Raw genomic sequence first — 26,343 nt, forward strand, 5'->3', positions numbered from 1 at the left:
CTGAACCTCCTCTGTCCCCATTCTGAAAAACTTACTAAATACCTTTATGTATTTTCTCACTGGCACCTAAAACAAAGGAAACAAGAAAACTTTCCAGTGTATTATTCGAGACATGCTTTTTTTTTCTGATTTCCTTTTCTTTTTCCTATTAAGTTGCTTGAAAACCGTTTTTCAATGAAGGCAGAAGAAAGGAGGGTTCTGTATCTTTCAGAAATTATGTTGCTACTGCTATCAAAGACTTTTTCTCCTCCCTCTCAGTTCTGGATTCCCTAAGGGACTTGATTATAGTCTCATTTGTGGACTCATTTTTCTTCCCTTTCCCTGTTGCAGCTTTAAATAACGGTCAGTGTGAGGATGAGGACCCTGCTCAGTGCTAACTTCTGCCATCTGCCAGTGAAGGCCATCAGTCCATCCTTCCTTCTGCTCTCAGCCTTTCCAGTCTTTGATGCAATTTTAATTTGGAAGAGTACTTTCTCAGGCGTAGAGCAGGATTTGAGTACGTCTTACTTAATTGGGCTCCCTGCGTATTTGTTTTGAGAGGGTGCATGTTCTGGTGTGTCATCAGTTGTGAAAGTGTTTATTCTGAGTTGCCCGAAATGTATAAACAACTATATAAATCAATAGACTGTGTCGCAGAAAACCTGGGACAAGTTATGAGACAAAGCCTTGTTTTGGCTTCTGCGCTTCGTGTAGTGCCATGGTTAGAATACAGCAACACAAGGGGGTTTCAGGTTCTGTTTAAGAAACAAATGGACATAACCTTAAGTTTGGATCAGTTGAGTGGATCTTGGGATGAGGATACCAAGGTAACGGGGTTCCCCCCCCTCCCCCTTTTTTTTTTTTTAACCCCCGAGACCAGCGCTTCCATCTGGCAGTGTTGGCGCTCCAGAGCCTGCTGGCTTTCTGCTGTTCAGCTGCTCCCCAGTTAGCGACAACCAGCTGTTTCAGATTTTGCTCAAATCCCATCTCTCCCAGGGACTGGATGGGATTTTCGAAGTATTGCCCGGTCAGACGGCTCTGGATTTGTCCTGCAGGCTTCCTTTTACTGTCAGGGCTGTTGGTGGGGCACAAGGCACGGTGTGACAAACCGCTGTCCATCAGCCCAGGTCTGGGCTGTGGCATCTAGTTGGAGGCTTGTAACCAGTGGTGTCCCCCAGGGGTCAATACTTGGTCCAGTCTTGTTTAATATATTCATTAATGACCTGGGTGAGGGGACAGAGTGTATCCTCAGCAAGTTCGCTGATGATACCAAACTGGGTGGGGTGGCTGACACCCCAGAGGGCTGTGCTGCCATCCAGTGTGACCTGGACAGGCTGGAGAGCTGGGCAGAGAAGAACCTGATGAGGTTCAACAAGAGCAAGTGCAAGGTCCTGCACCTGGGGAGGAAGAATGCTAGGCACCAGTATAGGTTAGGGGCGGACCTGCTGGGGAGTAGCTTTGAGGAGAAGGATCTGGGGGTTGTGGTAGACAGTAAATTATCCATGGCCCAGCAATGTGCCCTTGTCGCCAAAAAGGCCAATGGCATCCTGGGCTGCATTGGGAAGAGTGTGGCCAGTAGGTCGAGGGAGGTCATTCTCCCCCTCTACTCTGCACTGGTGAGGCCACAACTGGAGTACTGTGTCCAGTTCTGGGCTCCCCAGTTCAAGAGGGACAGGGAACTGCTGGAGCGAGTCCAGTGAAGGGCACAAAGATGATTGAGGGCTTGGAGCATCTCCCTTATGAGGAAAGGCTGAGAGAGCTGGGACTCTTTAGCCTGGAGAAGAGAAGGCTGAGGGGAGACCTTATTATGGCTTAGAAGTATCTAAAGGGTGGGTTGAAGGAGGATGGAGCCAGGCTCTTTTCAATGGTTCCCAGTGACAGGACGAGGGGTAATGGGCACAAGTTGGAACACAGGAAGTTCCGTTCAAATACACGGAAACACTTCTTTACGGTGCGGGTGACAGAGCACTGGCACAGGCTGCCCAGGGAGGTTTTCTCTGGAGGTTTTCAAGACCCGCCTGGATGCAGTCCTGAGTAACGTGCTCTGGGCAATCCTGCTTTGGCAGGGGAGTTGGGCTAGATGATCTCTAGAGGTCCCTTCCAACTCTGAAACTCCATGATTTCATGATTGCTGTATCCTGCATGAGTTCTTCCTCCCGATAGTCTCTATCTTGCACGTTTCAGTCGATCAATTGTTTTATCCACATGCTGAGCGTACCCAGGAGCTCCAGCCTCCAGCAGCCCGGGGATGCGGACTCTCCCATCTCCATGGGCTGTCCCCTGCCACCCCCTACCCTCATACCGTACTGCAGGCGCATTGTTGTTATTAGTCTGTTATCTGGCTATTTATCTCCATCTCTCTTACTTCAGTTACGTATTTTTAATAAATAGATTACACTGAATAAGACTAACTTTATAATAAACAGGCGTGGTACTTTTGGTGGTGCTGTAGCCTGTCCCAGGCCAGGTTCGTGGATAGATGGTTGCCACGTGGTAGCGCTGGACTTGCTCTGAGTTTCCAGAAACAATTGTGTAATAGGAAATACTAAATTGGAAACTCTAAAACAACGGGGTGCGAGGGCAGGAAGGGGGGATGATATTCAGAGACCATTTTGTGCTGCCATGAGAGCATGAGCGCTCGAGTTCATGAAACGTGCTGCGGTTACGCAGGTCAATTCAGGTATGGTTCTTGCTCGTCAGACATACTCTGTCCCCCTCTGGAAGTTCATCTACTTTACAGGAATTGTTGAATGACCAGAGTTTCACCTGTCTGTGCTTACGCTAAAAGCTTTTTGTGTTTATGCGGAAGAGTGTTGAGCGAAGGTACACGCTAATTATGGTCACGTGCTGGCCCGAGATTTATGGAAGTCAACCCTATAACCAGGAGATTACGGAATTTGCTAGGACGAGGGATGCAGCTGGGATTCATTTGGTTGGAGATGATGGGCGTGCTGGGCTCTGCCTGAAGAGGAAGATTTTGCAAATCCTTACTTCCTCCTGTCATACTTGGGATAAATTATACCGGAATATAGGAACAGACTAAACTGCGTGTGTTTGAGTGGGAGAGAGGGAAGATGGATGTAGCAGAGATCCCCGAGGGGCATAATGTGGAAAACCAAAAAAAAAATGCGATGGGAGCTGTAGATGCGTGTGCTTATCCAGATAGTAAAATTTGAAGCTCAATCCTGTTTTGTTTTGGTTTTTTTCTTAACTCAAGCTTTGCCTGCAGTCCTGTGATTGTCTGAGTCAAATGGAACAAGCCCTGTGGTCCTTTGTGAATTAGCAAACTGTAATTTAATGGTGTTCATGAAGGACCATAATTTTAGCAAATCCTGTCAGATTTTGGCACTTTGAGGTGAGGTTGGTGGAATCTGGTCTCACCTGCAGCATTTTCATCAAGTCTTTAAAACCACGGTTTAAGCAGGCAGGGGGTCTTTTGCTCTTTCACAGAGAAGATGGATGCTTCAGATACTGCTGTTCAAAAAAAGATTTGAAATATTTGTGTTCACATAGAGAAAGTTTTATTTCTTTGCTGCCGGGGATTGTCAGAAGTAGTCATGTTTCTTGCTGCAGGTGGAACACCCCATCCCCTCAAAGTAATTGTGCTTTTTCAACACGTGAGAGCCTGTATATCGAGCTGAGAGCTCTCTCCTTGAAAAACTTACTCGAGATTTTCAGATAAATAATTTTCTGTGTAATTTTCTTCAACGTATAGCGCCTGTGTTTCACAGGATGCTTGCCTCATTCAGTGCACAGAATGACTGTGTTTGCTCGTTAAAAAGATATTGTGTGTAGCACTCCCAGCTCCTTTCTCCCTGAAGTCAGTGTGTGTGTAATGAATGATGCAGAAGGAGAAGGAATTCTCTCCTGGTTGGTGTAACGCCAACTGAAGAGGAAGTTCCCTGTCCAAGAAATTGTGGTTGAAAATCAATTAAAATATCTTTTCACAGATGGTTGTTGATTGTCGTTCTCATTTTCTGGGCACCTGGCATGAAACGGAGTAATTTGACTTCATGGAGGTGCCAAACGTTCAGACTTGCAATTTAGCTACAGAGCTGAGCAGCAAGGAGTCTGGGGGGAAAAAAAGAAGATTTAATTGTCTCCATGTTCACCTGGTAATGAATGTTTTAAAATTTTTGTCTCCATTCCCCATCTTTAAAATTTCCATGGTGATAGTAAGTAACTTATGAAAGCACTACGGAAGTAAATCAGGGACTGTGAAACATTTTTACTTGCTTCCTGTTGTAGGACTGCAGAAGAGCTTGTGAGACAAAATTGGCTTTGTTTTAATCCGAGATTGGAGTTGTGTTTGAGAAACGAAGCCCTGGTGCTGCCGTATGAAGAGGGTGTAACTGTGTGTGAAATAGGTGGTTATTTATGAATGCCATTTAGCCTGCCCAGTGTGGTGTAGGGTTGTTAGGGAGAATAAAAACCTGATTTTGCAAAAATCACAGTAAGTGTGTGCGTAGAGACCTGACCAAAAGCTGTGGGTATTTGGTGACTTCCCAATCCTTGTTTTTTTCATTTGTAATATTGTCCCTTCAGCAACGTTTTGCAAGTGTGCAAACAACGTAGAGCTGAATTTAAGCTTGTCTAACACAGTTATCTTTTTTTTATTTAAAAAAGGCTGTTTTCTGGCCGGTACCTGCAGCTCACCTTTAATGTCAGAGTTGTGGTTTTAATTTGTGTTGGGAACTTGAACCTCTGCCAAAACCCCCAATCTGTATCCTATTCGAGGGTATGTCATCCTGAACGGAACGTTTTCGGTGGGCTGCGCTGAATACCGACAGCTTTGGAGTTACGAGGTCTTGACAGTCCTGGCTGTGGAGTTGATTTGGTTTTGACAGCGGTGGTCAGGAACAGGTCCCTTTTTTGGTTTTGACGTCAGCTTTGGCTGTTGCTGTAGGTGGTTTTAATCTTTTAGCAATACTTGCGAAGCGTTGAGGGTGAGAATAGAGGTCTCGCCTGGAGGAGTTAATGCCGTAGCCCGTGTAACGGCTTGTGTTGGAGTGGAAAAATGTCTAGCTTAACTAAACATTGGTATTGTTCACCATAGTTGTAGGGGTAACTTTTGTCGTAGGTTGTACATCTGTACAGATGACAGCTTAGATTACTATCATAATGTCAAGTAACATTTATTGCAATGTCTAGACGTTTTATTAAGTAAAAAACATCAGGTGTGTGACTTGATTTATGGAATTCATTCTTATCCGAGTTCAACAGGGGCACGGGGAGCGTTGTGGGCTAGCACAGGGGGAGCAAATTTCAGGTTGTAATGTGCATAAGCAGCTGAAATCACCTCTTTACAAACCTTTAGAGAGAAGACATACTATGCTTGAGATTTGCCTGGATGTGAGTAAAATATTTGACAAATGCTGAATTTCTCCTGGAAAAAATGCTATGGCTTTCCTACTGCTTTGTTGGACAAAGGAGTGCCTATTGCATCTGCAGTCCCTAAAACTAAATTTGGTGGTTTTTTTCCCTGTCTTTCTATAATTAAAGTACTGCTGTGAGCCTTATAATTTCCTGGCGGTCAGGCACTGCAGAATTGCTACCGGGCGCTTGCACGTTCTCTCTACGCTATGGAGATGAATGTAATTGATTTTTCTTAATTTTTTTTTTTTTTTCCATTCTACCTGACTATCGTTTAGGTCAACTGGAATATTTCTCAAGTCACGTGCGGCAGGATTCTGTCAGGAAACCACTTCTGTTTGTTGTGGTGGACGAGCAGCTCGGGTACTGCAATGGCCACGGTTTTCCAAGTCGCACAGTTTGTCTCACAGACCCTAGCATTGGGTCACCCGGTAGGTTGTTCTGTCAATGACCTTATATGCTGTTGAAAGCAGTTGTTAATGTCTTTACGCACTTACTATACTTAGTATAATTCTTTTTTTCCCTTCCAAGCATCATCTTAACGTCTGACAGGCTCCCATTGTTAGAAACAATGGTTTTGGATGATCTACCTAACTTAAAAGATACGTATGCCTCCTTGTGCTCCTCAGCTATGGAAGACTTAGAGGTGGATTTTGATTCAGGACTGGAGGAAGATGAACTGAAACAGGAGGCTGCTCCTGAGGATTCCACGATCTTTGTAGCTTTTAAAGGAAATATAGGTGACAGAGACTTTGAGCAGAAACTAGATATCATACTGGAGAATGTGCCTGGGCTTCTACACATGGGTAACGTACCTTCTTGTCATTTTTCAACTGTCCTTAAAATATTTATTTACATAGTCAGGGTGCTTGTATTATATTGTTTTCGAGTGACTTAGTTTGTAATAAGATTTGTTGAGGTTATTCTTAGTGAATTTGGGAGTTGTTCTTCTCAGAGACACAGAGTACAAGTTTCTGCAGTTGTTTCATTGTTTAAAACTGTTTCATTAGTGAGTTTATTTATTCCTATTCAGGTCGCATGTTTGACTTGGTTTTTTTTTTTCCCTCTTTCATCTCCCTCCATTACACAGCCCTCTGTTATATGAAAATGAAACCAGGCTTGTCCACCCAAGGTGTTTTTTACTACCAAACCCATCCAATTTAAGCCACTGCAGTTCATCTGAGAATAGGTTTACTCTCAAGTAACTGTATCAGTTCAAGATGTTACTGCCCCTTTGCTGCTGCGTTGACCTACCCACCCCGATTTATATTTTTTTTTCTGATGGAGGACGTGGAGTGCTCTCACGTACCACTGTACATCCACCGAGGTTTGGGGACAGTTGCACGGCTAGCGAGTGATAACAGACTTTTGGGACAATAACATCTTTTACCAGCACGTCTAGATCTGGAAAAAGACATCCGTCCCCTGTCTGAGCATCTTTGCAAAGAGTCTTACAATGATTACTTGTAGCTGCTCAGTTATGTAGTCTTGCTTGTACAAGTAAAATCTTTCTTAATAGACAGCCCTCCCTTGGTGAGGGTGCAGCGGTGTGATGGCTTGGGTCCGTGTGCTTGGATCCATGGTATGCTCCCTCCCCACCGCCAGTTTCCCCAGCAATGCCCCTCGTCTGGTATTACTTGAACGGTCAGGTTAACAGCTTAATTTCTTGCCATTAGTATAGTTTGCTCTAGAAACAGATTAAAGCCAGGCAGGTTGCCTCAAGTGCAGTGGAGGGAACGCATAACCAGAACAGCCTTGGAGACTGGGACCACAGCAGCGCTGATCTGACTTGGCATGGTGTTGTGTGGTGTCATGGTGCCAGCAGGTTGCCCAGGTGGCCAAGAAGGCCAGCAGCATCCTGGCTTGTATCAGAAATAGTGTGGCCAGCAGCAGGACTAGGGAAGTGATCATCCCTCTGTACTCAGCACTGGTGAGGCCCCACCTCAAGTACTGCGTTCAGTTTTGGGCCCCTCACTACAAGAAAGACATTTGAGGCGCTGGAGCGTGTCCAGAGAAGGGCGACGGAGCTGGTGCGGGGTCTGGAGCACAAGACTCGTGAGGAGCGGCTGAGGGAGCTGGGGGTGTTCAGCCTGGAGAAAAGGAGGCTGAGGGGAGACCTTCTCGCTCTCTACAGCTCCCTGAAAGGAGGGGGTAGCGAGGGGGGGATTCATCTCTTCTTCCAAGGAACAGGCAATAGGACAAGAGGAAACAGCCTCAGGTTGCACCAGTGGAGGTTTAGATTGGATATTAGGAAAAATGTCTTCACTGAAAGTGTCATCAAGCACTGGCACAGGCTGCCCAGGGAAGTGGCGGAGTCGCCATCCCTGGAGGTATTTAAAAGACATGAGACATGGTGCTGAGGGACGTGGGTTAGTGGTGGTGTTGCCAGTGTCGGGTTGATGGTTGGACTGGCTGATCATAAAGGTCCCTTCCAACTCAGACAATTCTGTGATATAACTGCAGTCTAAAAGCCATGGAATTGCCCATACACTCTCCCTCTTTCTGCTGTTCGTGAACCAAGCCTTTCCCGGTGACTGTGGCCCACCGTCCCAGCACGCTGCTCGTCTGTTGCACGGTCTTTTGAAATCACACCATACAATGAAGAATCCACCTTTCTTCTTCAGGCAGGCAATCTTTGCGTTTACACAAAACTTATTTCCTCTGTTAGGTTTTAAAATGTTCATTGCATAACGGAAAACACGTTTTCAGAAGAATAACCTGTGACTTCTGAATAACCAAACTGAATTTCTTTGTCACTTCGTTCTGTTCTTTCCATTTTGGCCGGTTGCAGTCAGTTGGGTCTGGCGTCAGTTGTTGGGTTGTTGCCGTTATCCCTCGGGGAGATAAAATGCTGGGATAAGATAAAAATACCACTGTTTTGAGCTGTATCTTATAAACAGTTGGAATAGACATAAAACTAACAGATAGCTACTGGTGTAAAAGGGTATGTGTTGATACCATAGATGAATTGCGTAGTTTTTGAATGGAAACAAATTCAATCTGTAGCTGAAGGGACTTCTCTTTGTTATACGGAGGCATCTGCCTGCTGGCTTTGTTATAAATATTAACAGCAGGAGTAATAAACACGATTCAGACCTCAGCTGATAAAGCAGAAAGCGAACTTTTGAAATCCATGTCAAATTAACTTGAAAATTATCAACATGACAAGGTATTTAAAGTGATTCAGAGCAAAATGGAGTATTCAGGATGTGGAGTTAGTAAATAACATTGGTTTAGGCTTAGCAGATGCAATGTTTGAAAAACAAGAAACTCAGGTACTCCTATCTGGAAATACTGAAACTGATAATGCAATTTTTATATGTAAAATTTTGGAACATTAATAGCAGTACATATAAGACTGTTCAAACCTCCACAAAAGGAGGTTTTAAAACTTCTCCTGTTGTGTTTCCAGCCAAAAAATGTGTTTGTAGGTAGGAGGAGGATGAATTTAGTAACACCGTTACTGTAGCAGCAGAGAGGACGTGGTGTTAAGGACAAGAGATACCCTTAATAGGAATGAATTCTTGGCATTCTTAAATGACATGTTCTTCAGAATCAAAAAGTTAGCAAACTTTTAGTAAATCTGATTTTACGGTGAAAGAACTGGCTGATCAAAATTTGGGCCAGTGTTTACTGTTTCAAAGGGACTGCCTTTGCAGAAAGCTAGAAGTTGGACGCTTATAAACCTGTATTAGGAATATATTTTTAATTATCCTTAAATGCGTTTTGGAGCAATGATTTAGTTAGGTACCACTTCAGATAAATACATCCAACGTGACTGCCCTACCTTTTTGCTAATTCCCACCTGTTACTTTTAAAACAACTGATCTATGTAGACACACTCACATAGAATAGGTTTTCAGAAAAGGTGCAACTAAATATTTTGCATGACTTTAATATGGGGTTTTTTTGCAGTGGATTGAATATACCTATTCAGAAGAACTAAGTAATTTGGTAGAAATTAAGGAAATACTGCTAGGATTCTGTTGGCACTGGCCTTCTTTAAAAAAAAAAAAAAAAAAAAAAAAAAAGATGGATTCACAAGCGTTTGTAGAGCAGATATTTCAAGAATGAAGGTTTCATTCTTGATGTTTTTTTTTCACACAGCCATCTGGTTCATTAACAGATTTACTAATGCTGTTTTATTGGCTATTTTTATATCTTTCCAAAGGAGTTTATCCACAGAATATTTCAATTTTTGAAGAATATTATCAAAGGATTGTGTCGGCTGTTGCATTGGTTATCAATTGGGTTGTGTCCATATTGCTAGTTTTTGGAAACTGCCTGCAGTGATTTGGCTCTATCGGTCACTGTGCCCCTGTGCTGGAGAAATCTCCCACACCTGAGACTAACCACTGATGATTTTCAAAGCCAAATAATTGGTTTGAGTTTTTTCAGCTGTGCTTTTTTACCAAGTTGTTTCATCCTATGTGTTTGAAAACTGCCTTTGTGCTGACTTTGATGGTTTTTCTTTTAAGAATCCAACAAGTTAAAACTGCAGAAGATAGAGCCTTGGAACAGCGTCCGCGTTACTTTCAATATACCCCGTGAAGCCGCGGAGCGGCTGCGAATTCTGGCTCAGAATAATAACCAACAGCTTCGTGACCTGGGAATTCTCTCAGTTCAAATTGAAGGTATTTCACATCTAATTTACTTCCAAAGGCATTAGGCTAAAATTTCGGTATGCTCAACGAGCGATTTTTGTGTACTTGGCTAATGTTGCAAAATTTCTAATTTAGTAATTTGGAAAATGACTTCGGTGAAAAGGTAGCTCAAGACTTTTATTCTTTCAAGAATAGGTTCAATAATAAACATGACAGCTGAAAATCCTCTGAGCATCAGGAAACCTCCTGAAAAATGTTTTTTGAGTATTAGCTAGCAAAATGTGCCCTAATATTTTTATGGGGCTTTCTTAAAAACGAGTTTTCAGTGGATTTCACAATTAAAGTAGCCATTCTGGACAATTGTCCAAGAGCACGCTCAGGATGAAACCGGGGCATTTAATGCTCATCGTGGTGTTTGTTTTAATTAAAACTGAAATTCAGAAGATAAGGGTAGTCCAATGCGTGACTGTCCTAAAGTGAGCATTATATGTAAAGTTTGTTCTTCCTTCCCTGACATCTTTTAAATGTCCTTTTGAAAATGTCTGTATTCTGCTTTGCTGTGTATCATTCGGTTCACCCAAATTGTGCGTTATTTTTAGGGGAAGGTGCTATCAATTTAGCTTTAGCTCAAAACAGAAGCCAGGATGTCCGAATCAATGGGCCCCTGGGAGCCAGCAACGCGGTGCGAATGGAGTCAGGGTTTCCCATGCAAGGGGGACAAGGTAAATCCCTTTGGTTTTTATTTGTTTAGCCTTATATGCTTTGAAATTTGTTACTAAGCTAATCATGACATTTCACTGATTAGAGCAACTATTGCTTGCAGAATTATAATTGCCATTTTAATTATTGCGCGTTCTTGTTTCTGTACTGTCAAACCATGTCCCATATTATGTAAACTAAATAATTGGCTGCGTTTTTCCCCACAAACATTGGAGTAATTTGGGTGAGGCAGATTGGTTTGTTTGGGGATTTTTTTGAGGGTTTGAGTTCAAGAGGGACAGGGAACTGCTGGAGCGAGTCCAGCGAAGGGCAACTAAGATGATTAAGGGCTTGGAGCACCTCCCTTATGAGGAAAGGCTGAGAGAGCTGGGACTCTTTAGCCTGGAGAAGAGAAGGCTGAGGGGAGACCTGATTATGGCATACAAGTATCTAAAGGGTGGGTTGAAGAAGGATGGAGCCAGGCTCTTTTCATTGGTTCCAAGTGACAGGACGAGGGGCAATGGGCACAAGTTAGAACACAGGAAGTTCCGTTCAAATACACGGAAACAGTTCTTTACGGTTCGGGTGACAGAGCACTGGAACAGGCTGCCCAGGGAGGTTGTGGAGTCCCCTTCCCTGGAGATTTTCAAGACCCGCCTGGATGCAGTCCTGAGAAATGTGCTCTAGGCAATCCTGCTTTAGCAGGAGAGTTGGACTAGATGATCTCTAGAGGTCCCTTCCAACTCTGATAATTCTGTGATTCTGTGATTTGGTGGTTTGGGGTTTTGTTTTGGTGGTTTGGGGTTGGGTTGTTTTGTTGTTTTTTTTTTTTTTTTTTACTTAAAGACTGTTACAGCAGGTGAGTCTAGTCTAGTGAATTCACTTTGAAATGTGCACAAATTATCACAGTTTTCTGTTTGGCTACTTTTATGAAAGTGAACATAAGCCTTTTTTCGGTGTACAATAATAAGCTATTTTAGATTAAATCCATTATAATTAAGGGAAGGACAGGACGCTGTCATTGTTAGTCTCTCGTTTTATTTTCTGATAAACTTCTGAGATCTGATCATAGAGAAATAATTTTCATGGAGAGGTGTAGTTTTATTAAACTAAGTTTTAGAGCATTGTATAGGCACGATAAGTAATTTTAAACTACAAAAGTCAGATTTTATGAAGAGTTAAAAGAAAGCTGCTATGTAATTTATTTTAATAGCTGAATCATGAGGCAAAATAAACTCATCAGTACCTTAGGATGTAAAGCAATTAAAAAAAACCTGGGAGTGTTTTTTGTCAGAGTTAATGTAAGATGTGTGTGTGGCTGTTGATGAGAAGGAATGGAAAGAATATTTCACCTCTGTAGAAACCTGATTACACAGTAGTAAAATCATTGTGCTTAACAAGGAATGTAAACCATTTAAAGAAAGGTTTACTGTGAAAGCGGCTGCTCTGATCCTCACTGCGGGGATCACGAGCTTCGTTTCCTGCCTGCGGGTCAACAATATGAACGTAAACAGTATAAATACAACAGCAATGTAACCAACAGGTCAATAATATAAACCATTTTATAAAATAGCAGCCTGTGGAAGTGAAACATTGACATTTTTCCCTCTTACAACACCTCAGTTACCTTCTAGTATCAGATTTTGCAAAAACCTTAGTACATATATATAACTTTGATACAGTCTTGTCACTTTGTGATTTTAGTGGCAAGTCAGGCTGAAATAATTCATGGGTTGTTAGTGTTTCCTTCTGTAACCTTTATAAAGGTTTGGGGCTAAAGGAAAAGCTTCAGCATGACCTTAACTTGTTTGTTTTATACCAGGGAATCTAAGCTTTCAGAGGGAGGTAGGTGTCCTCAGGTTATTTCAGACAAACAATTCTTAAAGTCTAAAGAAATGTTTTATTAACAAATACTTTTTTTTTTTCTTGTAAAAAAAAAATAATCTAAGATTCTTCTCTATGTAAGACTTGATAATTTTTATTTCTGTTTTTTAAGGTTTAATAAGAATGAGCAATGCTGCAGCTGTCATGATGTCCCAGGGTGGAAGTGTGCCCTCCTCTATGGTGGCGAGTGCTGCCGGTGCTGAGCTGCAGCCAAGAACACCTCGGCCTTCCTCGCAGCCAGGTGGTAAAATTTAGTCACAGTACTGACCAAAAACATTCTTGAATTTTTACTCTTCAGCACACAGGCTTGAGCGTGTACTCGTAAGAGTACTCCAGAATTGTCCTGGAGTACTTCCCCCGTCCTTTCCAGGAGTTATTCTTTCTGTGGAAGCCTCTCTGCCCCTATTAATGTGGTAAAACTTTTCAAATAATTTGGGTGCCTAGTAAGTCCCCAGCTTGCTTGGTATTTTGTTCAAATGCGTTGAGCAGCAGCAGCCGTATTTTTGCAGTAGAATTTTGTGACTGAGCTTTATGTTTAGATAAAGGTAAGAGAAGGGTTGGTTGAACGAGGCAGATGTCTCCGGCAGGAAGCAAATGCACCAGACTGAGCGCACGTGCTCTTCAGGAGGGGTGGGTAGACTGGAAGTTTGAGGATTGGGGATCTGAGGGGTGTGAATGTTTAGGGTTTATTCTTCACAACTGTGCCGGTACATGTTACTTGCATTTTGGGACTATAGAAAAGCAGAGGCGGTTATTACTTGTCCCTCCATACAATTGTGGCAGTACTTTGCCAACTTCTGTAGATCTCTGCAGTATTTATTCTTACAGACAGCATTTTTCATAAATGTTTTAAAAGTTCTGGGAATACTGATTTATGATACTACCTTAATTCCTTCTTATGCCACTTTTTTTATCTGGTAGGGATAACCCCGACAGTGGGGTTATGCATACAAACTGGGGGATGAGAGGCTGGAGAGCAACCACACAGAAAGAGCTTGGGGGGTTTGGGTTGATGGCAAGTTAAATAGGAGCCAGCTGCGTGCCCTGGTAGCCCAAAGGGCCAGCCGTGCCCTGGGGTGGGTGCATCAGGCACAGCATCGAGAGCCGGTCGAGGGAGGTGACTGTGTCCCACTCTGCACTGCACTGGTGTGGCCCCACCTCAAGCACCGTTTGGGCACCTCAATAGAAGGACATCAGACATTGGAGTGTGTCCAGGGGAGGGCGACCCAGATGGCGAAAGGTCTCGAGGGCAGAGACTTAGGAGGAGCGGCTGAGGTCGCTTGGGGTGTTCAGCTTGGAGAAGAGAAGGCTGAGGGGCGCCCTCATGGCAGTCTGCACCTTCCTCAAGGGGGGCAGCGGAGGGGCAGTGCTCATCTCCTCTCTCTGGTGACCAGCGACGGGACAGGAGGCAATGGAATGAAGCTGTGTCAGGGGAAGCTCAGATTGGACATGAGAGAAGGTTTTTCACAGAGAAGGTGGTGGGTGCCTGGAACAGGCTCCCCAGAGAGCGGCCTCAAACCTGTCAGAGTTCAAGGAGCATCAGGACGATGCTCTTAGTCGTATGGTTTAGTTTCAGATAGTCCTGCGAGGAGCGGGGAGTTGGAGTTGATGATCATTATGGATCCCTTCCAACTCGAGAAATAGTGTGGTTCTACGATTCTGAGTGTGTAGAAGGCCTACGTTAGTCTGCAGTAACAAGTGCTGTGGAGCTATTGTGCTTTATTGTAGAGGTTATAAATTGATAAGACCTGGCTTCTCGGGATTCCCAAACGTTTTGAAAACTTTTAGAGCATTGCCTGTTCTGTCTGTTGGAGAAATTGGAACACCGGAGCGTGAATTTTGGTGCAGAGTAAGCAAATGCAAGCAAGCAATTTACCCTTTCTTGTTTTGGGGTGGGTTTTGTCTACAGTAGGTTATTTTTTTTTTTTTTTTTTTTTTTTACTTTTCTTTGCTATTTTAATAGATGCAATGGACCCACTCTTATCTGGGCTAAATATCCAGCAGCAAAATCATCCATCTGGATCTTTAGCTCCCCAGCTCCATTCAATGCAGTCAGTTCCAGTAAACAGGCAGATGAACTCAGCCAACTTTCAGCAGCTCCAGCAGCAGACGCAGTTGCAGACGCGTCCTCCCCAGCCACATCAGCAGCCACAGCAGGGTATTCGACCTTCATTTACTTCACCAGCACAGGTTCCAGTTCCCCCTGGCTGGAACCAGCTTCCTTCTGGAGCACTTCAGCCTCCTCCAACCCAGGGAGCGTTGGGTACATTGACAGTAAACCAGGGTTGGAAAAAGGCCCCGCTGCCTGGACAAATGCAGCAGCAACTTCAAGCAAGACCATCTCTAGCAACAGTACAAACTCCTACTCATCCTCCACCTCCATATCCTTTTGGAAGCCAGCAAGCTTCCCAGGCTCACTCAAACTTTCCCCAAATGAGCAATCCTGGCCAGTTTACTGCTCCTCAAATGAAAAGCCTTCAGGGAGGGCCCTCACGGGTTCCTACGCCACTACAACAACCCCACCTGACCAACAAGTCTCCTGCTTCCTCTCCCTCCTCCTTCCAGCAGGGCTCTCCTGCATCATCTCCAACAGTTAACCAGACGCAGCCGCAGATGGGACCAAGGCCTCCCCAGAGTAGCACGCTTCCCCAGGGATTTCAGCAGCCTGTCAGTTCTCCTAGTCGTAATCCTATGGTGCAACAGGGGAACGTACCCCCCAACTTCATGGTGATGCAGCAGCAAAACCAAGGTCCGCAAGGTTTACACCCTGGCTTAGGAGGTAAGAAGAACCGAGACCTTCTTTTATTTTCAAACGAAAAGAAACATAAAACGGCTAGAACTAATGTTGCTGGTAGTTTTGAAAAGATCCTTTAAAAGGCAGAATAAAGGCATAGGTTGAGTATAAAGAGAGTACGGGTGAATTAGCAGCAGCGTCGCTTCGTTTCTACTACCTGTCTCTGTCCTGCAGTGTCACAGTGGTGGCTGAAGGGTGGACTCTGGGCCACTGCGTAAGTTCCTGTATGCCATTGCTGGTTATGACTGCCACTTGTCCTCTTGACAGTTCTTCTGTTGCCTTTAAGCGAGTCTGGGATATTCAGAGATGGTGTGGGGATTTTGTTTCCGTGGTTTCCTTTTTTTTTTTTGGAGGGGGGCGGAAGGAGATTTTTTTTGAGAAAGAGGCAGAGTGTGATAAGAACGAACGAGCATTTTCTTTCTCTCTTCAGCTTTCTCTGTCACCGTTTACATTTTCTACTTTAGAAGTGAGGCATTATTTTGCATCTTTCTTTCTAGGTTGTGGATGTCTCTTCTTGACCCTGTCTTTTTTTTTTTGTCACGATTTCTTCCCATATAAAAGAGGAGAGAGGTGTTATTGCCATGCTGTTGTACTCCCTACTCTAAAAGTAGGAGGTCAAGGGATGTCTTAACTTCCCCTTTGGCTGTGTTGTCTTTAGTTTTTTCCTCAGACCTCCGCGCTCACATCTTTCACTTACTACTACTAGAATTCTTCCCTAACAGTGAAGGAATTTCATTTGTCTATCCCAAGATCTCTTTTGTGTCCTTGGTGTTTTTTCCTCGTCAGCCCTTTGCAGTTCTCTGTGCCGGCCCTGTAGCACTTCTCTCTGCTCACTCATTTGTTCGTCTTTCTCTTGAGTGGCTGCTCTCGGATACCTATACACAACCTCCTGCTCAAGCCTTTAAAATACTTTCTTTCTGTACTTATAAAATAGGAGCCGTATTCTTTGTCCACCTGCACACAGAATCACAGAATTTTCAGAGTTGGAAGGGACCTCTGGAGATCATCTAGCCCGACTCCCCCAACACACATACCTATATACTAGTTTCTTGCATTCTCACATTGTAAATCTGAAATCTGTCCAAAAGCTGTGAGGAATACACTTTTCTTGGTCTGCTGATCTGGACAAACTTCTTATTTTCACTGTTTGTACCGTGGGTCTCATTTGAATTCAGATGAATTTAATTTAGATGAATTGTCTCGGTTTCAAGGTTCTCCTCTTCCAGACTGTTCTTAGGGTCTGCCAGTGCCCTGTACTTGGGATATCTTATCCTGTCTAAATAACTAATAAGTTATTTATTATTTATTATAGTCACGTTTTCCTACAGTTTTGCTTTACCAGCCGTACGTCCCCGTCAGGAATCATTTCCTCTGGGTAGTATAGCCATGACCTCGAGGTACTGTAACCTCTGCATTCTCCTTCCTTTCTAAGTAAACCTACTACAAACAAAACCCTATGGTTTTGAGTTGAAAATGACACCCCAAATAAAGTATCAAAATAGGTTATTTGTACTCACTGTAGACCTTATTGGTAAAATCAGTAATCCTGCTGTGAGCTATAGCCTCAGCTGATTTATACGGACAGGATATTGTTGGTTTCAGCAAAGCTGTGTCGCTTCCGCTCGCTGAGATTTTTGCCTGGCTTCTGTGCATGCTCATTCCTTGCTGCAATTTATATGTTAATTAAGTTGTAATTATGGATCTTTCAATTGTTAAGCCATCTTGGATTTAAAGGTTTGGTGCAGATGAATGCATTCAAAGGCTTTCCATTTCACCTAGTTAACTTAGCAAATCAAAATTTATATTAGATTTGGAATAGGCCAAGTTAACGCTTCTTTTTTCTCAGTTCAAGCATTCCTGTGTGCAAAACTTTACAGTTCAGCGCCGCTAAACTTTTAGGAGTCCGGTGATGTGATGTTCCAAGAATTACACGGTCCATATTTGCAGATGTGTCTTATTGCTTGGCCTGTAAACTCGATGATCTTGAAATATTAATTTCTAAGACCTAACCTAAGACCTGATGAATTAACACCAGCAATACAATTAAGCGTGCAAGAAAGCTGTAACCGTAGAGGGAACTCGGGTCAAATTCTGGCTGTGTATCGCGGGTCAGAAAAATAAGGGAGGACGGGGCTGCCTCTAGGTCTGTGGCACCAACTATTTGACAGTGAGTTAAAAAGAAGCGGGTTCTGTTAAATCCATTCATGCTGCTGCTCACATAAATAGATAGAGGGATGGTTTTGCTCTCTGTCCCAGGGCAGTGGTGATGTTTTAATATGTCCAAGTGCGCCAGGTAGGGGCCTGATAGAATCACTTGCTCTTGCAGTAGGAATAGCAGGGATACTTGAATGCGCGGCCGTTGTGGGCTCTGGACGTGCTCTCTCATGAGGTTACTCAGCCCACTCTGGGTTGAGAAGGTATTCTGAGCATGCATACACACGGCAGCAGGGCAAAGGAGTGCTCAGGAGTGTGTACCTGGTGTGTTACGGTGCCAGTTGTTGAGAGGAGCACATCACTGTAACAAAACGGCAAGATATTTGTGTTTGAATACGTGGGGTAGGTTAAGGGTTTGATTAGAGTTGAGATGCAGCTGCTAAGAAAACAGCCAACTGGGTTACTTTTAATTTCTAGTTTCTAAAAAGTCAAACATGGACTTTTCGCCTTCTCTTCGGGGCAAGTTTTGTAGTTAAATGGCAGTTTGAACTGAATCCTAGTAGCTTGTTAGGCAGAATTATTGCACAGGTAAGAATTATAAATGCCTTCAGTGGGTTTCATTTGTTGGCAAAAGCACTTTCTGCCTAAACCTGTAATGTGACGGTACAGACTCAAAGGTATTCTTCCTCTTGTACTCTAATTATAGATTTTTCTCTTCTTTTTCTTCCTGTTCTCCACACGCACTAATAAGAAAATTCTTGTGTTCAGGAATGCCCAAGCGCCTGCCCCCGGGGTTCCCTGCCGGCCAGGCTAACCAGAACTTCATGCAAGGTCAGGTCCCTTCCACAGCTCCAGGAACACCGGTGAACAGCGGAGCGCCGCAGCTGCAAACTAGCCAAAACGTGCAGCACACAGGTCTGTTTGGAATGTGGTGTTCCTCAGGTTTTTTTTCTTTTTTTCTATTTTTTTTTTTTTGTAGAAAACAATGCCTTTACTGGTGTAACACGGGTACCAAAACATTAAACTCTTGTCGTTAACACGGAGTTAGCTGGCGGGGCTGCAGGGGTGTGCTGTGTGGATTGCTGAATGAGGAAAAGAAAAGCAGGAGGCTGCTCGTGTTTTTCAGACAACACAACTATGTTATTGATTAGGGTTGCCATACAAGGATCCAGAAGTATCTGTTAAGAAATTGAATGGAAGTGGCATCGAAATTTGGAGGCTAGGGGTAATAAAGATACAACACACAAAGAACTTCAGAGAAAAAGAAAAAGTGTTATTATCTCAGAAGCAGAACAAAATATACAAAATTATTTATTAGATCCTTTGAAAGCTTTGAAGTCTACTTACAGACAGTTCTGTAAAAATTAAATCTTTAATTCAGAAATGCCTCCATTTAACAATTCAATTATTAGTCTTTTGTCTGGATCATGGATACCCTGATAATGTGATTTCATCAGTACTCCGTGTGTATTTATTTTATAACCCATTATGAAATAACCTCAAGGTTTGAAGCTTATTTTGTTTAGGAATCGTTCTGTTGAGTTCAGTAATATTATGGAAGATTGTCGAATTTATGTACAGATAACAACTGAAATGAAATTTCTGTTACGTCTTCTGCAGTGGCGTACACGGGAAGTACCGGTTTAAGTGTTTATTTTGAGAAGTATGATGTTCTCTTTTAATATCTGTAGCATCAAACATTGCATGACAGGACTGCAAGTAAGTCCAGTATACCAGTTCTTTGGAAAAGGGAGGAAAAGAATTTTGGAGTACTTACTCAACGTCAAAAGTTGTAAAAACTCTTATACCACTCCAATCAGTTTCTTACTAGTATTTTTTTTTTTTCTTTTTTAAGGTGGCCAAGGATCTGGACCTCCTCAAAATCAGATGCAAGCACCACATGGCCCCCCAAATATGATGCAGACCAATCTAATGGGACTTCATGGAAATATGAACAACCAGCAGGCGGGTGCTAGTGGGGTGCCACAAGTTAACATGGGCAACATACAGGGACAGCCTCAGCAAGGACCACAGTCGCAGCTAATGGGAATGCATCAGCAAATTGTATCCTCTCAAGGACAGATGGTAAACATTCAGGCTCAGGGATCGCTGAACCCTCAAAACCAGATGATACTGTCTCGAACTCAGCTCATGCCGCAAGGCCAAATGATGGTGACACCACAAAACCAAAATCTTGGTCCTTCTCCCCAAAGGATGACCCCACCCAAACAGATGATTCCCCAGCAGGGACAACAGATGATGTCTACACACAATCAGATGATGGGACCTCAGGGCCAGGTCTTGTTACAGCAAAACTCAATGATGGAACAGATGATGACCACTCAGATGCAAGGGAATAAACAGCCTTTTAATGCTCAAAACCAGTCCAATGTTATGACGGGGCCAGCTCAGCTGATGAGAGGACCAACCCCAAACATGCAAGGAAATATGGTGCAGTTCACTGGGCAGATGATGGCACAGCAAGGCCCTGTGAACGGTAATCCTTCTCAGGTGATGGGAATTCAAGGGCAAGTTTTAAGACCCGCTGGACCTGGTCCTCACATATCTCAGCAACTCGGGGATACTACTACTACAACAAATAATGATGTGAACTTGACGCAGATGTTACCTGACGTTCCTGTGCAGCAGCCAAACATGGTGCCTTCTCATATGCAACCAATGCAAGGAAACAACAGTGCTTCAGGGAGTCACTTCTCTGGCCACGGGCTGCCTTTCAATACAGGGTTTAGCGGAACGCCAAATGGGAATCAGATTTCCTGTGGGCAGAATCCTGTTTTTCCCGTCAATAAAGACGTTACGCTCACAAGTCCGCTCTTGGTTAACCTTCTACAAAGCGATATATCAGCAGGACACTTTGGTGTGAACAACAAACAAAATAATCAGAATGCCAACAAGCCCAAGAAGAAGAAGCCTCCAAGGAAGAAGAAAAATAATCAACAACTTGAACAAACAACGTAGGTTTAATATTACATTGTTTTTATAAGGGGCGTGGGGAAGCTCCGCAGGCAACTTGTCATTATTTTTTCAGCAAGTATGGGGTGAGAAAAGACCTGTATTATTTCATATTCTAGCAATTTCTTTCAAGAGTTAAATGATAACCCACTGGCAAGTCTGCCACTGGAAAGTTCGTTCAAGATTTAAAAAAAAACCAACCTGCAAACATCCCAGCTCAGTTATAAACCTAATTGTAACGGCACCGTTCCTTACATTTACTGGGTGAAGGAAATGTAGAGTTGTTTCAGTATATCAGTGGGCACGTGGTGCCATGGCCCTTGGAAGAGGAGGCCGCCTTTTTGAAGCAGTTTGACGGCCACAAAGGTTGGGAAGTACTTTCAGAAGAATTATAAGCCTCTGTGTAACTTGTGCAGTAGAAATTTTTGGGGGGTTGTTTCTTGAATTATGTGTATAACCTGACATGTTTCTGACTGGAGTTGAGCTGGACTTCTCTCTTAGTTGAAGCTGCAGCTAGAAATTAGAGGGAGGAATTCGGTATTTTCTGGGTATGGGGAAAACAAGCCCAAGCAGCACTGGTCTTCCTGGCCTGGGAGAGATTAGGAAGGAAAAAAACCCAAACCCGGATCTTGAGAGGGAAGAGGCAAATGCATAATATTGAGAGATAACGAATGTACCTGTTCAATGGAAATACGAGATTGCTGAATCTCTTCATTCCTCTTTGGCCAGCGTATTTTTAACTGGCCAGCTGTCCTTTTGCTGTTGACGGTCTACTGATACCAGCACAGGGAGGTGGACTACTGCTGCTATACCATTATTCAGCTAAAGCGGTAAAGGCGGATATGCTGTATCTAATTATGCTAATGCTGCAAATGAGCCACAGGGGCATTGCCAGGAATCCACCTGATGGAACTTCTGGGCATTGTTTTCAGTTTGCTTTAGAAGAAAATGGAAAAACTTTGCACAGAAAATAATAACCCAGCAAATATCCAAATTTCAAAATTAAATTCTTAAAAACAAACAAACAAAAAGGTAGAAATAGCATATCAAGCTGCTGGTGTGGCTCTAGTTCCACCAGTCCCAGTTCTTTAAATAATCATTATAAGTTTTTAACCTGAAGTTTATGCTACCTTTTCCAGAGGTAGATGTCCAGTTCAGTGCAAAGAGTGGATGGTGTCCAAGTACTAAGCGGCTATTCAGTGTTTTATTTTTTTCTCTTGGTTATTCAGTGTGTAGCCCCAAGCTGCACTTTCTGCACAATATCAAGATTCCTTCGTGAAGATGGAATTAATTTTCTCATGGACTTTTTAGTTCTGGACTGAAACGACTCGCATCATCTATAGCAAGTGATCTTTTGTGACAATCCTTAATTGGCTTAATTAGTGCTAAAATAAAATGCAGGAGCTGTTACTTGTCTTTTACAGGAGCAGAAATGCTGCATAGCAGAGGTAAAGCAAAGCAAAGCATGCTAACTTAATAGGCCTTGAAAAAAAGTCTTTCAAATACCTGCTATACAATTATATATGGTCATGCTATGGCCTATGAGCTCAACACTGCTGCAAAACAGGCTGTGTGATTTCAGATTAAATCTGAAGGAGTACACAATCTAAGGCCAGCTGTGAAAACCTGGTTCAAGTAACTCGCCTAGAACCAAGCGGCCAACGTGTGGGTAGACTGCAACTTTGGAGTGACTTGGTGTCATGGTTTAACCCCACCTGGCAGCTAGAACCATGCAGCCGCTCGCCCACTCCCCCCAGTTATGATGGGGGAGAGAATCAGAAAAGTAAAAGAGGAAAAACTCATGGGTTGAGATTAAGACAATTTAATAGGTAGAGCAAAAGCTATGCGTGCCAGCAAAGCAAAACAAGGAATTCATTCACTGCTCCCCGTGGGCAGGCGGGTGTTCAGCCATCCCCAGGAAGGCAGGGCTCCGTCATGGTGACTTGAGAAGACAAACACCATCACTCTGAACATAGAGTCATAGAATGGTTCAGGTTGGAAGGGACCTTGAAGATCATCTCGTTCCACCCCCCTGCCCTGGGCAGGGACACCTCCCCCCAGCCCAGGTTGCTCCAAGCCCCGTCCAACCCGGCCTTGAACACCTCCAGGGATGGGGCAGCCACAGCTCCTCGGGGCACCTTGTGCCAGGGGCTCACCACCCTCACAGTGAAAAATGTCTTCCAAATATCTAATCTAAATCTCTTCTCTTCCAGTTTGAAGCCATTCCCCCTCATCCTGTCACTACATGGCCTTGTAAAAAGTCCTTCCCCAGCTCTCCTGGAGCCCCTTTAGGCACTGGAAGGGACTTTAAGGTCTCTCTGGAGCCTTCTCTTCTCCAGGCTGAACCCCCCCAACTGTCCCAGCCTGTCCTCATAGCAGAGGGGCTCCAGCCCTCGCAGCATCTTTGTGGCCCTTCTCTGTCCCTGTTCCAACAGGTCCATGTCTTTCCTGTGTTCCCCCCTTTCCTTTTTCTTGCCCAGCTTTATATACTGAGCGTGAGGTCACATTGCATGGAATATCCCTGTGGTCGGTTGGGGTCAGCTGTCCTGGCTGTGTCCCCTCCCAACTCCTTGTGCCCTCCCAGTCTGCTCGCTGGTGGGGCGGTATGAGGAGCAGAATGGCCTTGAGACCTCAGCAACAACCAAAACCATCGGTGCGCTATCGCACTATGCCCGTCCCAAATCCAAACCACAGCACTACGCCAGCTGCGAGCACAAAGTTAACTCTATCCCAGCCGAAACTGTGCCATTCTCCACCCCTTATTCCATACCATTTATGTCATGCTCGGGTCCCACGCTATCCAATACAACCTCATTAACCCCCAACCCCATTCCCATCCTTTGATATAATACACAGAGATCATTCCCTTAGTCCACAGACCACCCCGTGGAACGTCTGTAAAATGTCTGTAAATGTCCACAGATGTCCACAAAATGTCCATTAAGTTCATCCAGTCCATGACCTCGGGCTCCGTCTGCCAGAGCAGTCACCCAGGACAGGAGAGATGGTGTGTAGTGTGGAGTTAACTGGGCACCAAAGCCGGCTCAGGTCAGGTCACTGCTGCACTTGCACTGCTTCTTGTGAGGCTTCTCCTCCCTTGGTTCCGGTGGTTTCTGCTGTAGCAATTCCTATAATATGCAACTTAGATCATGGGTTACAACAATTTAAAAGGATATCCATTACAATCTCCCCCCCCTGGTCCTTTTGGGGCGGGTTATAGGATTAAACGTTGCGATGAGCTCCTCCCCATGCGCCTCGCCTGGCTAGCAACAAGGGGTTCCTGCTAGAGCCATTCCCATAACGTGCAACTCAAATCCTGGGTTTAACTCTACCCCCCCTCCCCCCCCGCCCCTGCCCCGAGTCGGGGGGTGGGGGACGTAGAATGGGAGTTGCGGTCAGTTCGTCACACGTCATTTCTGCCGCTCCTTCCTCTTCAGGGGGAGGACTCCTCACACCCTTCCCTGCTCCAGCGGGGGTTCCCTCCTGCGGGCTGCAGCTCTTCACGAACTGCTCCGCCACGGGTCCTTTCCTTCGAGCATCGCCTGCTCCAGCGGTAACCCCCGTGGGCCGCAGGGGGACTCGCCGTGCCTACCTCACCATGGTCTTCACCACGGGGAAATCTCTGCTCTGGTCCCTAAAGCATCTCCTCTCCCTCCTTCTTTGCTGGCCTTAGCATCTGCAGTTACTTCGACTGGAAGTCCCGTCCCGTCGGTAGCACAGAAAGCGGCAGCCCTGGCCATCTGCCAGCCCAGGCGCGTCGCCATTGCTGTTATCGGAATGTTCCCAAGCACAGCAGAGTAAGATGATAAGCAGTCAGCAGTACAGCAAGCGGCGAAAGCAAGAAGCAACCACGAACGAGCACAAGACCCTCTCATACAGGAAGGCGAGCGAGCCCCGAGGCAAGCGCAGGAGCCTGCCAATTAATAGCTGAAGGGCAATAACAGCTATAAATCCCATCTAGCACGCTCTAATGAAATCTGTCGTTATCTCAACCTGTCAAGCCCCATGTTGGGCACCATAAAGGACTGTCGTGGTTTAACCCCACCTGGCAGCCCGGGACCATGCAGCCGCTCGCTCGCTCGCTCTCCCCAGTTACAATGGGGGAGAGAATCGGAAAAGTAAAAGTGAGGAAAAACTCCTGGGTTGAGATAAAGACAGTTTAATAGGTAGAGCAAAAGCCGCACACGCCAGCAAAGCAAAACAAGCAATTCATTCACCACTTCCCATGGGCAGGCGGGTGTTCAGCCGTCCCCAGGACAGCAGGGCTCCGTCACGCGTCATGGTGACTTGAGAAGACAAACGCCATCGCTCTGAACATCCCCCTTTCCTTTTTCTTGCCCAGCTTTATATACTGAGCGTGACGTCACATGGCATGGAATATCCCTGTGGTCGGTTGGGGTCAGCTGTCCCGGCTGTGTCCCCTCCCAACTCCTTGTGCCTTCCCAGTCTGCTCGCTGGTGGGGCGGTGTGAGGAGCAGAATGGCCTTGAGACCTCAGCAACAACCAAAACCATCGGTGCGCTATCGCACTATGCCCGTCCCAAATCCAAAACACAGCACTACGCCAGCTGCGAGCACAAAGTTAACTCCATCCCAGCAGAAACCGTGACAATGGGAAATGGTAGCTGAGATACAGCTCGTCTCTTGCGGTGCCGAAGTTGTTACAACTGGACGGGTTCTGAAAGGTGTAGAACAGGGCTCCTTCGTGCCCGGGTGTGCGGTCGCGGGCGGCCACCGTCCATCCTGCCGCAGTGCTGCCGCGGGGGACGGGGCAGGCTTGTAGGAAAAGCCATAGGTGTGTCGAGCTTTGTAACTCTGATAGTCGTTGCCTACGTGGAAGGGAGGTATACGAGGGCGTGTTGGTGTCTCCCTTTTGCAATTCCAGAAATTTTAAGTGTAAGTAATTTGGTGAGAGTGGCTTGTAACAGCATGTTGCATGAGGTAGTGTCCTGTGGTCCAGTTGTAAAGAATAGTAGTGGCATAATGGTAGAACGTGCGTCATGCTGCTCTCTATACATGAGATCCTGCGGAGACCTTCAAATAAACAGCAAGCAGATATTTTCCTGTTTGTTTTTCACCTGACATTCAAACCTATCCAGATGTCTTTCAGACAATAACAATGTCTTACTTTTCTCTGCATCAAAAGCATTCGTGGTCATTGAATCACAGAACGGTTTGGGTTGGAAGGGACCTTGAAGACCATCTCGTTCCACCCCCCCTGCCCTGGGCAGGGACACCTCCCCCCAGCCCAGGTCGCTCCAAGCCCCGTCCAACCTGGCCTTGAACACCTCCAGGGATGGGGCAGCCACAGCTTCTCTGGGCACCCTGCGCCAGGGGCTCACCGCCCTCACAGGGAAAAATGTCTTCCAAATATCTCATCTAAATCTCTTCTCTTCCAGTTTGAAGCCATTCCCCCTTGTCCTATCGCTACATGCCCTTGTAAAAAGTCCCTCTCCAGCTTTTTTGTAGGCCCCCTTCAGATACTGGGAGGCTGCTGTTATTTCTAAAATAAAATGCTTCGACTCTAAAGAGATTCCAGTAAAATAATAGTAGTCACTACTCCAGTGAACTGTCCCGCCATGGAAATGACAGAGGGTTCGGAGGGAGCAGACGAGTTGGCACTCTTCTGAAAAGACAATCCGTTAATCGTTAAACAAAAGCTTTGGTAGGTTTCTATTTTCATTGCTCTTAGTGATGATCACCCAGCTTCATTGGGCCTGGGAGTATCAATAAATGGACATCTATAGCTCTAAAAGAAGACTATATTCCAGCTTTTCTACTGAGCTATGACAACTCAAAAGAATTCCCAGCTCTTAAATAATAAGGCTTTTAATCAGATTTTGGTGTACTTAAATACCGCTTTGCACTTAACTCTATCACTTCA

The 26,343-nt window shown here is 44.7% G+C and overlaps 1 protein-coding gene across 2 annotated transcripts in view; it reads left to right on the plus strand.

Annotated features, from left to right (window-relative positions):
• Positions 1–5,908: 5,908 nt before the first annotated feature.
• The window catches only part of NCOA6 (nuclear receptor coactivator 6), a 39,159-nt gene continuing 18,724 nt past the window's right edge, over positions 5,909–26,343 (plus strand). Inside the window, exons 1-7 of one of the 2 annotated variants that reach the window (XM_082490925.1) lie at positions 5,909–6,158; positions 9,831–9,986; positions 10,556–10,678; positions 12,652–12,783; positions 14,503–15,318; positions 18,256–18,402; positions 19,343–20,462. In XM_082490925.1, the coding sequence (XP_082347051.1) occupies positions 5,924–6,158; positions 9,831–9,986; positions 10,556–10,678; positions 12,652–12,783; positions 14,503–15,318; positions 18,256–18,402; positions 19,343–20,462 (2,729 nt within the window). In that variant the 5' untranslated portion in view covers positions 5,909–5,923. The remainder of the gene's footprint in view (positions 6,159–9,830; positions 9,987–10,555; positions 10,679–12,651; positions 12,784–14,502; positions 15,319–18,255; positions 18,403–19,342; positions 20,463–26,343) is intronic. The other variant, XM_082490924.1, reaches the window with a different exon arrangement.

The sequence above is a fragment of the Vanellus vanellus genome (genome assembly GCF_965231255.1).
Source record: "Vanellus vanellus genome assembly, chromosome: 15".
In the NCBI taxonomy this organism is placed as follows: domain Eukaryota; kingdom Metazoa; phylum Chordata; class Aves; order Charadriiformes; family Charadriidae; genus Vanellus; species Vanellus vanellus.